The sequence below is a fragment of the Nymphaea colorata genome, chromosome 1 (genome assembly GCF_008831285.2).
Source record: "Nymphaea colorata isolate Beijing-Zhang1983 chromosome 1, ASM883128v2, whole genome shotgun sequence".
In the NCBI taxonomy this organism is placed as follows: Eukaryota; Viridiplantae; Streptophyta; class Magnoliopsida; order Nymphaeales; family Nymphaeaceae; genus Nymphaea; species Nymphaea colorata.
This window is the reverse complement of record NC_045138.2, coordinates 34,308,064-34,322,028: the sequence shown is the minus strand read 5'-3', so window position 1 is coordinate 34,322,028 and position 13,965 is coordinate 34,308,064. Positions and strand designations below refer to the sequence as shown.

The 13,965-nt window shown below is 39.9% G+C and overlaps 1 protein-coding gene across 2 annotated transcripts; it reads left to right on the top strand.

Moving 5' to 3' along the window:
- Positions 1-382: 382 nt before the first annotated feature.
- LOC116254918 (zinc finger CCCH domain-containing protein 13) lies at positions 383-11,977 on the top strand. 2 transcript variants are annotated; one of them, XM_031630569.2, is made up of 12 exons: positions 383-650; positions 1,369-1,654; positions 4,125-4,253; positions 4,813-4,846; positions 5,539-5,680; positions 6,041-6,097; positions 6,348-6,445; positions 8,366-8,437; positions 8,641-8,852; positions 10,585-10,805; positions 11,022-11,228; positions 11,718-11,977. In XM_031630569.2, the coding sequence occupies exons 2-12, from the start codon at positions 1,531-1,533 to the stop codon at positions 11,811-11,813; spliced, it is 1,392 nt and encodes a 463-aa protein (XP_031486429.1). In that variant the 5' UTR covers positions 383-650; positions 1,369-1,530; the 3' UTR covers positions 11,814-11,977. The 2 variants fall into 2 exon arrangements, with proteins under 2 accessions (XP_031486429.1, XP_031486437.1); XM_031630577.2 differs by having other exon boundaries at positions 383-659.
- Positions 11,978-13,965: the final 1,988 nt, after the last annotated feature.

Here is a 13,965-nt window from a genome sequence, read left to right as displayed (position 1 = left end):
ACCATGCTAACAATAACGCTGTTTTCACAAAAGAAAAATGGCTTATTCCCGATGTATGGGAAAAGCTCATAGTTTTGTGAATAAAAACCCAAAAGAACGCCACGGTTTTCAGTACATGCCCCATAAATCGTTTTCCATGAAATTGTCTGTTTTCCCATACCAAAGAAGAATTCAACTTGCTCCCATATGCATGTTGTGTTTGTGCGGCAGGTGGATGTCTTTGGAAACTACATGAACTGAGAGAGAGAGAGAGAGAGAATTGTTGGTCGAAATTTCAATCTAATGGCTAGATGTCAACCAAAGCTTTTTAAGGATCCAATGGGGCATTTGGATGACACCCTCTCCTAATCCAGTTTTATAAAAGCCAGGTTTTATGAAAAACAAGTTTTTTAATGACCTATAGAAACTTTGCCCATAGGAAGCTTGGCTTGCGACCACTTGGAGAGCCGGGACGGACCGCTCCGTATTTTGGCATCCCTACCGTGTTATTGTCTCTGTGGCTCCGCGTAGTTTCCTTCCTCCCTCCCGCCTTCCGTCCCTGCCTTTCGCTTCCGTTAATGCGCATGCAATTGTTGCTTCTTCACGGTTTCTCATCCTTTCTTCTTCTACATGATTTTGATTTCTGTACAGAAGACGATTCTTTTAACGAGGTAAATGAGGTAAACGACCGAAATATCGTATGTTTCATGTTTTCAGATGTTTGGTTTTAGAAAAGATTGCCGCTAACTTGATTTCTTTAGGACTTTTTCTCTTTTGTGCCGAGTCTCTTTCTTTAATCGGAGTGGTCTAGGACAATGGTTCTCATTCCTCTCTCCTTGTTTCCATTTTGATGCTATGATTTGTTTGGCACCTCCGCTATTGTGGAAATTAATTTTCGTTTTGGTTAATCGCAACCTAGTTGTTCATTTAGGTATATGTTTTTAAAAAAATCGGTTTTGACCAAGGAACGAGTGAGTTGGTATTGTATTTCTCTTTCAGTGCTTTATTCTGAAGCACTTGATTTCTTTTTAAACGCCTTTGTCTTGGAGGATGGAAATGATCTGAGAGTTGAAATTCTGATTTGGTTAGAGTCGTTAAACCTTCTGCTTATATTATAAGAAATGGATTTTGAGCAAGAAATGTGTTAATTGGACAAGTTATGCCGTCATTTGCTTCTTTGATTGTTGTCTTCTGTGTAGCGCTTGCTTTGCCGGTTCTACCGGTCTTCATGGTCGTGGCTTTGTCTGCTGGTCGACAGAATTTACCTTGTTTTCTGCCTCACATGATATGATTCCTATTTGTGGGGTTTTTCTTTAATTCCGGAGGTTATTGTACGTATTAGGTGAGTTTATATGGGACGTTGAGGTGATTCGTCTCTTCCATTTTCAGGGAAGCGGCCATCCTCTGCTGGGTCAAGTATCTCAAAGGCGATTGGTTTCATAATTGGGCGAGTTAACGGTTATTCGTTGCATGCCCTCAGACCTGGACAGCGGTTTTCGTGTTCTTTTGAGGCTGTAATCATCTTATTATCTGTGAGGTACTTCCTTCAATATGGTTGACCGCAAGCTGTTTAAAACAAAGTTATGTATCCTATATCAAAGAGGTCGCTGCCCAAGACAGAGTTGCACCTTTGCCCATGGTGAGGCTGAACTTAGGCGGTTCTCTGTAGCTGGCGGTGAGTTTTCTTTGTTGGCTCCCTGCTGATGACGATTCCCTTTGTCTTATTAATTTCTCTTTCTAATAACTAGGAAGCTGTTTTAATTAATTCGACAGCAATTCCATTCACGTAAATTTGCATATGTATTTGAAAAGATGATAACCTGTTTTCTTATTCTGTCAATAATATCACAGTCTATTGTCTAAGTACAGGAAAGATTTTCTTGATGGGCTGTGAATTGATTCGTCATGCATGAAATGAGTAATCAATTTTAAATACGGAAATCCAAATGTATTATTTGTCCTCATGTTGGACTGGTAGGGTTCTGTAATTAGCGTCTGTATGTAAGGAAGTGCATGAATATGTTCAGTGGAAGTTATTTTAAGAAGAAAAAATGTCCTTTTTAGAATTAAATGTATGGTTAAGTTCATATTATACCTCAACATAGGTGATTTCTTAGAAGACTAAATTTTACTTCCGAAAGATGAGGAGCCTGCGAGAGTGAGAGAATCCTTGCGGCACTTTATGTAAATTTCAAGCCTGAATTTTTACTTGCTGAATTGTGTAAAATTGTTTATGATGCATGGTAAGTTTGTATGTCAATAACCTTGAAGTAGAGCGTTTTGATACTCCTGTCATTTTATGCCAGAGATTATAACTGCAGAAACTCAGATGGTTTGGCAATCAGGCTAGAAAAGTTGTACTTGGAAACCAAGGAGCCCATAATAACCTGACGCTGTTTGTATGTTAATATTGCCCTCAAATCGAAGGATGCTAATGCACATTTTGGCTGCTCAAAATCTAGGAAGATTTAATCTGGAGATAAAAAAAATTCGTACTTCTTGGTTCCTATGTACTTAGTTCAGAAAGCATACAATTCTTTAGGATCATACTTTGCATATTTGTTATTTGAACATCTTATTGCCTTTGACAAGTAGATCACGTTATTCTAGAGTTTTCATTTTGTTCTGCTTAGCATTGATGCTTATCCCTTGAATACTTGAAAGATGCTATCTTTCATCAAATAAATAATACCAAAGCATATTACCTGCACCTCATTTAAATGTTGCTCAGATGAGTTTTGGCTTATCATTTCCCCTTTGAAGTTGGATACAGACTAGGACTTTGAATGAGGATCTCATAATTAGTATACCTGTATAACTGCATTATCTTAACCCTGGAATCTATGCCTAAATGTAACTGGGTCAATGATATTGCTCCAGTTTTAGTACATAGTGTGAAAAGTATATGGTTACTTGTGTATAGTGTGAAAAGTGTATGGTTGCTTGTGTATCCTAGACATAAGAGTATGTTTACTTGCCTTTTCAAATATGAGAAACTGATGCATTTGATTTTTTGATCTGTTTATAGTTTAATAAACAATTTAACCTGCTTTTGTGATATGCTTTGCTTGAAATGATTTTTTTTGTTGCATTAGGCAAAATTTCTCTTTGGAATTGGGTCTTCCGATGATATTCATATTGATGGCAGAAAAACTTGCTTTACCTCGTATTTTTATCCTTTTCTTAACCTGGCTTTTTGACTTCTCTCTGGTACTTGCAGCCATTGCAGTTTTCAATAGTACATGCGTACATATTCACAAACTCATCCTGCCTTATTTGTGAACTCAGTTGGTTGACCATACATCAAATGATCAAAGTGTTTGATGTGTGGCCATTCCATGATGTTCCAGTTACCTAATTTGTCCTAATTGCAGTGAATTTTCTGTGTCGGGAATTTAGTTATTTATTCATGTTGCTCCATCGATCATTGCCAACATCAGGCAGCTGGTAGAACTTGCTATTGCGCTCATTTAGGGAATCTTATCCTTTTCATTTTATCTGCTAGTGATTCTCGTAAGTCAGGAGATTGTGCAAGTTGCGTTCTAATATGGTTGACATTGCAATGGGTTTCCTACAAGATTGGCAGTTTCATTGTTGTATGAGTGTTTCTGATGTCCGATAAAGTTCCAATCTGTGTAATGGCGAGGAGATCACATCCCAGCAACCATTATTTTTCATATCCATGAATGAAGCACTCCAAGCCGGGAGCCTTGCTGGTTATGGTGGAATTCTTCTCAACTGTACTGACATATTTCTTTGGGACAGAAAGCTTCTTATTTATCCTATATATTTATGGACAGGCAGGCTCTGCATGATTCAGATTTTGTTATTTTTCTTATTTCTCAAGAAGGCAGCTGTATCCATCCTCGCCTCTTATTTGCCTCATTGTCAAAAGGATTTTCTCAGTGTTAGCCCGGGTATAAGTATATGTTTTGAATTTTGTCCGGGCAACATAAACAGTAACCCTTTTTCGATCTGGCAAGGAGGAGTTTTGTTGTCATTATTAGTTTTCTCATTGTACTCAAAGCAAGGGTAAGTTTTATGTGATGTAAGCTTAATTTTTTTTAGCATGCCTTGTGTATTTACTGTTGTTATCCATAGCAAAATTACAGAAGGAAGAATTTATCCTTTCTTTCTTTTTGCAGGTAGGAGGGATTATCGAGGCAGTGACTTGAGAGACAGGCTTGATAGACGGAAATCTCCTTATCGGAGGTCTCCCCAGGGTAGAGGCTTCAGAGGACAACATGTCTTCCATGGCAGGAAGCATGATAGGGGTAAGAAGAGGTTTTGTTGCTTATTTTTTACCAGTTTTCTTTCTTTTTCAGAAGAACAGAGCAATAGGTTCTTGTGATGAATCTAGTAAAAGCAACAAAAGGGAAAGGAATACTTAGTACCACTGTTGTGCATAACGTAGTGTACCCCACAGCCACCATACATTGTGCAGCGTAACTGTGATTGTGAAGAGAAATGGCACGATGCACTGTTGTCAAAACTGGTTTTTCACAAACCCAGTTTCAACCGTCACCCAAACACACCTTAAAGGCTTAAACCATGTTTTGCCTCCAAAATGTTGTTTAATGGTGTCATTCAAACACAGTCTTCATGCTTTTGCATGAAAAAAAAAAAACTTTTCCTCATTTTTTTATATTTTGTCTTTTTTATCAAAACCTACTAATATGGGTTACATATGCGTTTCATAATATTTGCTTAGTACAGCCGTTTATTTTGACGTTACTTTAGTTGGTGCATTTTTATGTGTTTATTATGATTAGGAATGTTTTAAGTTTTCCCTGTATATTACATGGAGATTGAATCTTGGAATTTGATGTGCAGGACACAGCCCTTCTCGTTCTCCTGGAAGGGACAGGTTTGGATCTCTGCTATTTACTTCATTATTGGTGATCTCTATGCAGCTACATTCACAGATTCCCCAATTTGACTCCTGCAGCATGCCCTTGTATATATATGCCATGTTGTGAATTTATAGGTATTATTGGATACGCATATCTGCAGCGACATCCATGTTACATAGCTTTGCAGTTTGAAAATTCACAAATTAATTATTGTTACACTCCATTGTAGTAAATAAAGAACATTGCAGATCTTTCTTCATCTTTTCTTTTGGTTGTCTAATTCTTTGGAGACCCTCTATTCTGCTCAAGACATTACAGCAGATGTACTCTAGTTTGCTTGTCCTATCTCAAGGTTCAGACAGGTTTCTGACTGTGACCAAGGGCCAGAATGAGAAGAAAGGATATTGTTGTGTTTTGATGCGACCCTCCACACTGGCCCCTTCCTTCGTCGATTCTCAGGCCCAACAGATGTGCTTAAATGGATAATGGGACTCAATTTAAGTTCGGCTAAACTTATCTAAATTTATGTGCAACTTTTCTGTCTTCTCATTTTATATCACACATCATTGTCTATCTGTGCGTCTATCTTGTTTAGCTTGGTCATTTTAGTGAAGCCATTCATGAATTCCTTTCTTAACTATTAGTTGACATGTTTCTTTAGGTTTAAGCTGTTTTCAGTTCTTACACTATTTTTTTTTTTTTCCAGTGAGAGGAGAAGTTCAAAGAGGCAGCATGTGAGTGGACATAGTGATGCTTCTGACAGCCTAAACTTCTCAGATGCTGGTGGTAGTCGAGCACAGGAAACCAAATCATACTCAAACAGTGACAGAGACATTGCGGAAGAACAGGTTTTGTTTTGCTTGGTGGTTGTTGACTTGTTGTGGTCATGTCTTAGCTAGTCGACGTATTTGTTGTTTGCTTAAGCTTCTGTTATTGTCCTTGTTCTCCAAGCTTCCTCAGGAGCTGTGGTGTGGGCTCATAACCCTATCCTCCTCCTTGGAGTCATGGCTGGGAATGAAGATCGCATGTTTTCCTATTTCAATGATGTCCTGGTTGATGACTACACTCCAGTTTCCCATGTCTGACCGCACTCATCAATCTTCTCATCTCTGCTCCAAACCGGAGACCAAAGGGGTTGCTTACCATGTGAAACTGAAGATTGTGTGGTATTTGTGTTTTAACTGGTTATTGTGTCTTCCATTATGCAGTTGAAACAGGTTCAGTTAGACATCGAATTGCTTGATGCTCAAAAGCGTGAATTAGAGGTAACTTATTGATGATTTATAATTTTGCCCTGGTGGTGAGGCATGCTTTTGGCCTAGAGATATTATGTTGTTCTCAATGTTCCTTGTTCATGAATCATTGTGCATTATTGAGACGGATTTTCTCCTTCAACTTATTTTCCTTTTTACTAGATAGTGTTCTCTGGATACATAATAAATGTCATCCTCGGGATTTTTCATGCCACAAAATTGTGCACAAATTTTCTTATCTGCCTTACTGTTTTATTTGAAGAATTCTTTGGAGAAGACAAATGAAGAAGTTGACAGACTTTCCATAAAAAATGAGGACCTTGACATTCAATTGAAGCAGATGCAAGAAGATTGTAGAAGGTGCTTGTCACAAAGCTCATCCTGTATTTTTTTACTTTTAAGTATTCAATAGGTTAGCTTGTGATTCAGTGATTAGAGTTCCTCACTATAATCCCTGGGGGCAAGGCACCAAAGAATGCAAACAAAGGGGAAAATTGCAGGAAAAAAAATTAATAATAAAAAAGAATTAAGGTTTCTTAATCATCAACTTCACTAAACTCAAATGAATCACACGTTTCACTTAAGTAGCCTAGAAATGGATCTGGATCCAAAAGAAAGCTCTATCATAAATAACGGATCTAATAATCCATAATAAAGCAACATAAAAGGGGCCCTCTACAAGACCGGCTCCCAACATGACAGCCCTGCGCCATTCTCTCCGAGTTTAAGAAGAGTCGTCCTCGACGATGTAGAACTCGGTAATGGGCGACAATACGAACTAGATTTGCGCATCCCAAATCTGTTTCAGAAAAGGCTTGCAATGTCTGCAAGGAAAAGGCTTTCCTTTTCTTCTTTCTCTCGCTCTCTCTCTCCGGGCAGAACCGGGTCCTATGAAGCCGTACCAGGTCGGGAAACCTGACCCGGGTCGGTGGTACATTAGCTGACCCAGCGGGTTCCGGGTCCCAACATGGGACCCGACCCCCGTTCCGCCCCGCTAGGGCGCCCGGCGCTCCCTGTGCACGAGGGCACAGAGGCGTCGGGTTGCATCCCCAAGTGGGCGGGAAATCCGGTCGGTGTCGGCCATCCGGCGGAATCGTCGGCCGTCCGGCGACGCTCACCAACTCGCCGACTGGCCGTCCGGCGACGCTCACCAACTCGCCGACTGCCCATCCGGGGACGGTTTGTCCGGTGCAGACAGCGACAGAGGGGAATCTCCCTTCGCCCATCTGGAAGAAGTCGGCACCAATGGCGGCCTCCGGCTTGGTAGGGGGCCGTCCGCCGGGTCTGGCGCCGTCCCGGCGACTGTGGTCGGCGGGTGGTGGTGGCTGTTGGTGGTCTGGGCGGTAACACCTTCCAGCGGTGGGTGGAAACTCTTCAGCATATTTGGGTGACGTCATCGGCGGCGGCTGGAAAGCCTTCCGTGGGGTTTCTGGTGAAGTCCGGTGGATCCACGTGGGCCGGTGCATTTGAACACTAAATGGTTGCTACAGAACTACGGGCGGTTCATGTTCCTCAACCCGACGACGCCGTCCGATTTCTTCTTGTTGTTGTTGGACATCAACCGGTGAGTTTTTCTTACCTTTCGACGCATCCAATCTGCCATCAACATCGTCCATCCTCTTCGTGAGCGCTGCTGGGGCTCCTCTTGGTGAGTGCTGCTAGGGTTCGATTCATCCGATTTAGGGTTTATTGGTTCGATTTTTCCATTTGGTCCAGCCAATCTTCTATGCACGCCACAAGATCTTCAAGTCTTTTTTCTAAATTTTTTAATTTTTTCTTTGGATTTTTCCACGGCAAGGTAGTTCCTTGGGACTTCAGCCATTGCCAGGAGCGAGAAAAAAAAAAAAAAAAAAAACTTAGGCAGTAGTTAGAATTCCTCACTCTAATCTCCGCGGAAAAGGCACCAAAAAATGCAAACAAAGTGAAAATTGCATGAAAACAAAAGAAATTTAATAATCAAAACATAATTAGGGTTTCTTAAATCATGAACTTCACTAAACTCAAGTGAATCACACGTTCCACTTAAATAGCCTAAAAATGGATCTGGATCCTAATGAAAGCTCTGTCAGAAATAAAAGATCTAATAATCCATAATAAAGCAGGTACATAGAATGGACCCTCTACATGACCCGCTCCCAACATATCACCCCTGCGTCAGCTTGTCTTAGCCTCTATATGTTGGTCTTCGCTTCTGAATATAGTTCGACATTATTTTCTGCTTTCAAAGATGCACATAATATGTTTTAGTGTTGTTTAACATGTTTTCCACCTTCTGCTCAGGGTCACTTTAAAAATAAAAAAGTTTGTTAAAGTTTACAACCGTCATTCAAGGGCGCAAGATGAACTAAAGAGGTTGGTTAGTTCTCTTCCATTTCTTCCCTTCCAATTATGATTAAGGTTACCTGTTTGTTGAAATTGTTGATTCCTAGCCTCGCTTGCAACTGGTCGTACATTCATGTTTTCCAGCCTTTTGTGGAATATGCTTTTAGTGATGTAAATTTTATAAGGGTACTAAAACGTCCTATTATTTTGTTTTTTGCATACAAACTGTTCAGGGCTCAAACTAGGCTACAAAAATTGGGGGATCATATGTCATTAGATGCTGCAAAACCTATTGCCAATGAGGATGATTCAAGTATTAACATCATCAGTGATGGAGATGCAGATGGTGACCAGGTGAGCCCTAGGGCTGATAAGCAGAGTGAGATCACCCTGAAAAGAAAAAGGTTCCGTCTCAGCCATGTAGTCGGTGAAGAAGCTAAATCAGGTCACTCTTCATACCAAGAAGATCTTTATTTATTTAATGTTATCATAACCGTAGAGCTAAAATTAGAATTGATATTTCTGAAATGGCTAACAAACAGAAGATTTACATTCCTGCATGGAGTAGGGCAAGTACTATCCAAATGTTGGAACAAAGTCTGACGCTCTGCCAACAAATGTTGGTTTAGTACATAATTTTAGTTATTTAATGTGAGTCTGAACTAGTTTCAGAAGTAATCTTAAACTTTAGAAACATTAAGGTAATGCTGTTGGTTATAAATTTGAGTTTTGAATATTATGGAGAAGAGAATGGGCATAAGTACGTTAGTCTCGAGATGAAGAATGCTAATGGAATCACCAAACACGAGAATACAATGGCTGCAATAAAATATTTTCTATGAAAAAAAGGAAAGACAATGAAAAAGGTGAAGGGTCATCTGATCCATGCCATAAGAGACTTGCCAATATACATACATCAAGGTGATGTTCTTGGACGTGATTGCAATGCAATCAAATGTTGCTGCATTGAGAAAAGAAGCAATAGGAGAAGATTGTTACATTAGGAATTTGGGAAGAATTTTGTGAACCCTCTTTTGTTTAGAGTTGGTCTTTGAAAACAACTATTTGCTTCTGATGCATGACTTTTGATCTGATAAGAATGCTGCCCTTTGCTATTGAGACAGATTTTTCATTTTTCTCTTCTTTCTGCAGAGAAACAAGCACATCCCCTTTTAAAATGATTCTTGAGAGAGCTGATGGCATTTTCAACTCTCCATACTCTGGTCATGATTATTCTTCCTAGATAGTGCTTTTGCTTTGAAGGTTTGAACATGTTAAACTGGCACGCAAATAAAACGATGCAGAGCCTGAATTTGAAATCCAAATTCAGGTTCAATATAATGTTTGCAAGGATGCCTGGTGGCTTTCATTTTTTTTCCCCTTTTTCTCCTCAAACAAGGTGGATGAAAAGCTAAACCTGGATCTGTGTATGTGCCTCCTTGGGCCCAGGCAATGACCATTGCTTCAGCTTTTGCAATGAGTGACATCTGGGATTCTGACCGTGACTGTACGACAGTCACATAGAGCATATAGAGCTAAAATTAAACTTAGTACTTTTGCAATCTCTAGCTAAAAACAAATCATGTAGATTGCAGCATGGAGTAGGGGCCTGTACTGTCCCGAAGTGTGAACAAGGTCCAATGCTCTGGCCAACAAATGTTGGTTAAATACATAATTTTGGTTATTTAATGCCGTTGTGAAATAGTTTCAGTTAGTAATCCTAAACTTTACACAAGACAATGTGTACTGATTGTAAATTTGATAAGTTTGTGTTGGAATATTATAGAGAACAGAATGGATGTAACTATGTTATTCTCAAGACGGGGAATGCTAATGGAATCATCAAACATGAGAATATAATGCAGCGGTCAAATATCATCTAACAAGAAAGAGACAAAGAAATGGAAAAGGTGAGGAATTATCTGATCCATGCCATAAAAGAATTTCCAGTATACATACATTAAGGTGATATTCTTCGATGCAATGGCAATACAACCAAATGTTACTGCATGGAGAAAAGAAGTCCCTAGGAAAAGATTGGTGCAGGGGAAGAACTTTGTGAACCCTCTTTTGTTTAGATATGATTTTTTAAAACAACTATTTGCTATGTATTTTGAAGTGGATATTGTTATGTTTATGTTTATTTGCAGCAAGTATAATATTCTTTCTGTTTGCAGCAAATCTAAGGACACGAGATGGACATTTTAGTGAGCTGACCAGATATGATAAGCATTTTCAGAGTGATAGGTTCGTAAGCCACAGTGAAAATAGCGGGAAAGAAGCACTTTTAGGATACCGAGTATCTTCGAGCAAGAACCTTTTTAGATATGTGGCGCATGTAGATAGACCTAGGCAGAGGAAAATTGGTTCTCCACCTGCCATTGCAGCTACAGAGAAGGTAGATGCTACCCCTTTTTGTGGTTATGATTCTATTGGTCTGACTTATGGTATATAATGGGAAGAAATTGTGACTGTTGTAGATGCCATTGGAGACCAAATATGTGAATTTTCTTATTTAGCATGCTAATGTTCATGCATTTTTTTTTTCTTGTATGTTGCCTTTTCTTATTTTGAGCAAAAGTAATGTAATGTTGTTGAATTGGCTTGTGAACAGGCAAGAGGTTCAGATTTAGTACATACAGTGCCATCTACTAGTATGGCTGCTCATGCGGAGGATGAACTTGCAGAAGCAATCGACATTGATGATAAACCTGAAGTGGCAAATGGGTCGAATGCAGCCTCAGATGCTGCTGGTGATAAGCACATCATCCGGACTTCACTACCAGCCGGTCCTCCAAATGCCCTTGAACACAATGACAAGGTCTAGAAGTTATTGCATTTAATGCTCTACGAACTTGGACTCATGCCTTTACTGGCATTTGATTAATTATTTGAAGAATCGTGAACTTTGTAATGAGAGATTGCTAGTTCCAGTATTGTTGTAAACGATTGTTTTTAAATCCTTCGCAACCAACAGTAGTGAATTTAAATCTCCACGACTCTTTTTACCGTAGTTTCTGGTCTGCTGTTGAGTTTCTGGTTAAGGCTCATCAAATTTGTGTCAGAACTTACAAATTTGTGGACAGGCATAGTTACGAAGCCATAAACAGAAAGTAACAAGAATATGGGTTACATATTACCAATTGTTATCTTTTCTCCTGTGTTTTCTTTTTTTTATCAGGGAACACCGCCTTCGATTTGCAGGATTTTTTTTTTTAATGATGATTCTGTATCCCATTTTTTCTTATTTAATTCACGATTTCTGGATATGTATTTTTGATGGCTTCTTTGAATGCTCTTTGTTTTGCAGTACAAGAGGTATGACGAAGACACGGACGTGGTTGTGTATGGAGTTCATAATGACCTCGGTCTAATTGATCTAAATGAAGGTGGAATCAAGAACTAGTTGCTATGCTGAATAGGGTGGTTGGCAAAAGAAGGAAAAAAAAAATCAGTAGTTTTTTTTTTTTCTTTTTGGGCTGAAATTCCAGTTGTAGAATCTGCTATGGTTGCAAGTTCTCCTTCTATGCTTGACGGAAGGTTAATTAATCACTTTAGTTTCTTGAGTTTTGTCGGGGTTTTCCAACATTTGTGTTTTTGAGAGTTTTTCTTTTTTTTTCCTTTTTCCAAGCAAAGTTGAAGGGAAAACCAATTCTGAACCTCCACTTGATTGACAGTGAGAACGTAGATGTCTTAAACCCCAAGAAAAGAAGTGCGTCCACCCTTTTCTCATAAGGGCTTGCGGCAACACACTTGTGCTCACTTATTGCCCTTGTACCTGTGTTGAAGTTGCCGCGGTTTTTTACAGAATTTTAGGTATCCATGGAGCAAGCTTTTAAGATGCCAGGTTGCCAACATTTTGGAAAATGCAGCTTATTTATGTGCTCTTTTGTGTTCATCTCCAAGAGGTGCAGTCATGGAGGCAGTAGAGAACTGGAGGCCAATTCTTGTGCCTTTCTCCGTGTGGAGAATAATATCTATTTGCGTTAAAATTGCTTAATGTCGCAAATGTTGTACGTTGCCAAAAGTATCCCAGGGACGCCAAGTTGATGAACTCATTCTCTAAAACGAATTTCTAGTGCCCCAGTGGAAGACCGCTGCTGTTGACACTATTTGGCTGGCATTCCCTTCTGCGTTTGAGTCGCAGGATGTGCAAGAGGCTCATAAGTGCCTCCGCCATTTCCCAGCTTGAGTACATCTCATCCGTGTCATTCCTCGTAAGGATTTTGAACATACCGCGGAGTTTCGCCGGCAAGCCCATCGTGACTGCCTCCTTTGCGTCCTCCGTCTTCGCTTTTGGTGACCGTCTCGAAATCATGGTGAACGAGACGCATTTCAGAAAGAAAGATCGCTCGTACCATGGCAGTGGCGTTCAACTGAAATCGATCACACGGCCGTTCTTGATGAGTATCTGCGGGGACTTTCTGGGGCGAGAATAAGGTTTTCGGGCGAAGGAGTGCCGAAGGAAGAGAAGCCACTCAAACTTGTGGCGCAATTGGAAGGCCTAGGCTGGATTTAGTCATTTCTTCGTTAATCAGCTCTTCAAATACTTTTGGCTGGGAATAAACCTCAGGGTTTATGGTTTAGGTATTAGTTGACGTTATCGTATTCTTTGTGGAAGACTTCGGGGAGTGAAAATGGTGAGTCTGGAAACTGTATTGTTTCTCGGGATACAGCAACGGGTAGCAATGCCATGGATCTTCGTGATCAATTGCTTGATGAGTAAATCAAACTGAGCAAGGGTGTGCCGATTGACGAAGGATTGATATATTTCCAAAATGGTGTGTCCGAAAATCTTTGTGATGATATAGAGTTGGCCGGAAAGCACAATGTGGTAGAAAGTCATCATCGATTGGTCACTGAAGGAATGGAGGGAAAGGAGGAAGTGGATGGAAAACGATCACAAACATTCTCCAGCGATGCAAAATGAGATGGGGACTACAACGCGGATGAAATTCCTCATCAATTGAACGACGAACGAAGAAAATGACAGTCACAGTAAGTCGGTGGGAATTGCCCATTTCTCTCGTGAAGAGTTAAAAATGGTTTCCGGCAGCAGTGAAATCGATGGCGACGACAGCACGAAAGAAATTGATCTTCCGTCTATTGATGACGGCAAAGAGGAAAGCAACCGTCCTTCGGCTGATGATGGATGATAAGGAAACGAAAAATTCATAAATGGGAGAAACAAATCATCTCTCTCTACGAGGGGTCAGCATTAGCCATCCAAGCTTCAGAAATCGTAGGAAATGTAGTGAGTTTTGCCAACTAAAGTTTTGCCGATGGGGTAAGAAAAGAAAAGGACTAATCTGCCATAGTGCATTAGGAGTGAATAGGATTTACTGTGTGGATTTTGCCGTTTAATGTTATATCAGATCCTTCAAATATAATATTTCAGATGCCTGGTTGTCTTACTTCCAACTCATCTGTAATCCTAATTCCTTTTAATACATTGTTCCTAATAAATAAGTTTGAGCGCCGACTAACGTGTGGTACGGGATTACACCATTCCTATTGACATGAATTTGTTCAATAATAAAGCAGCAAAACCGTTCTTG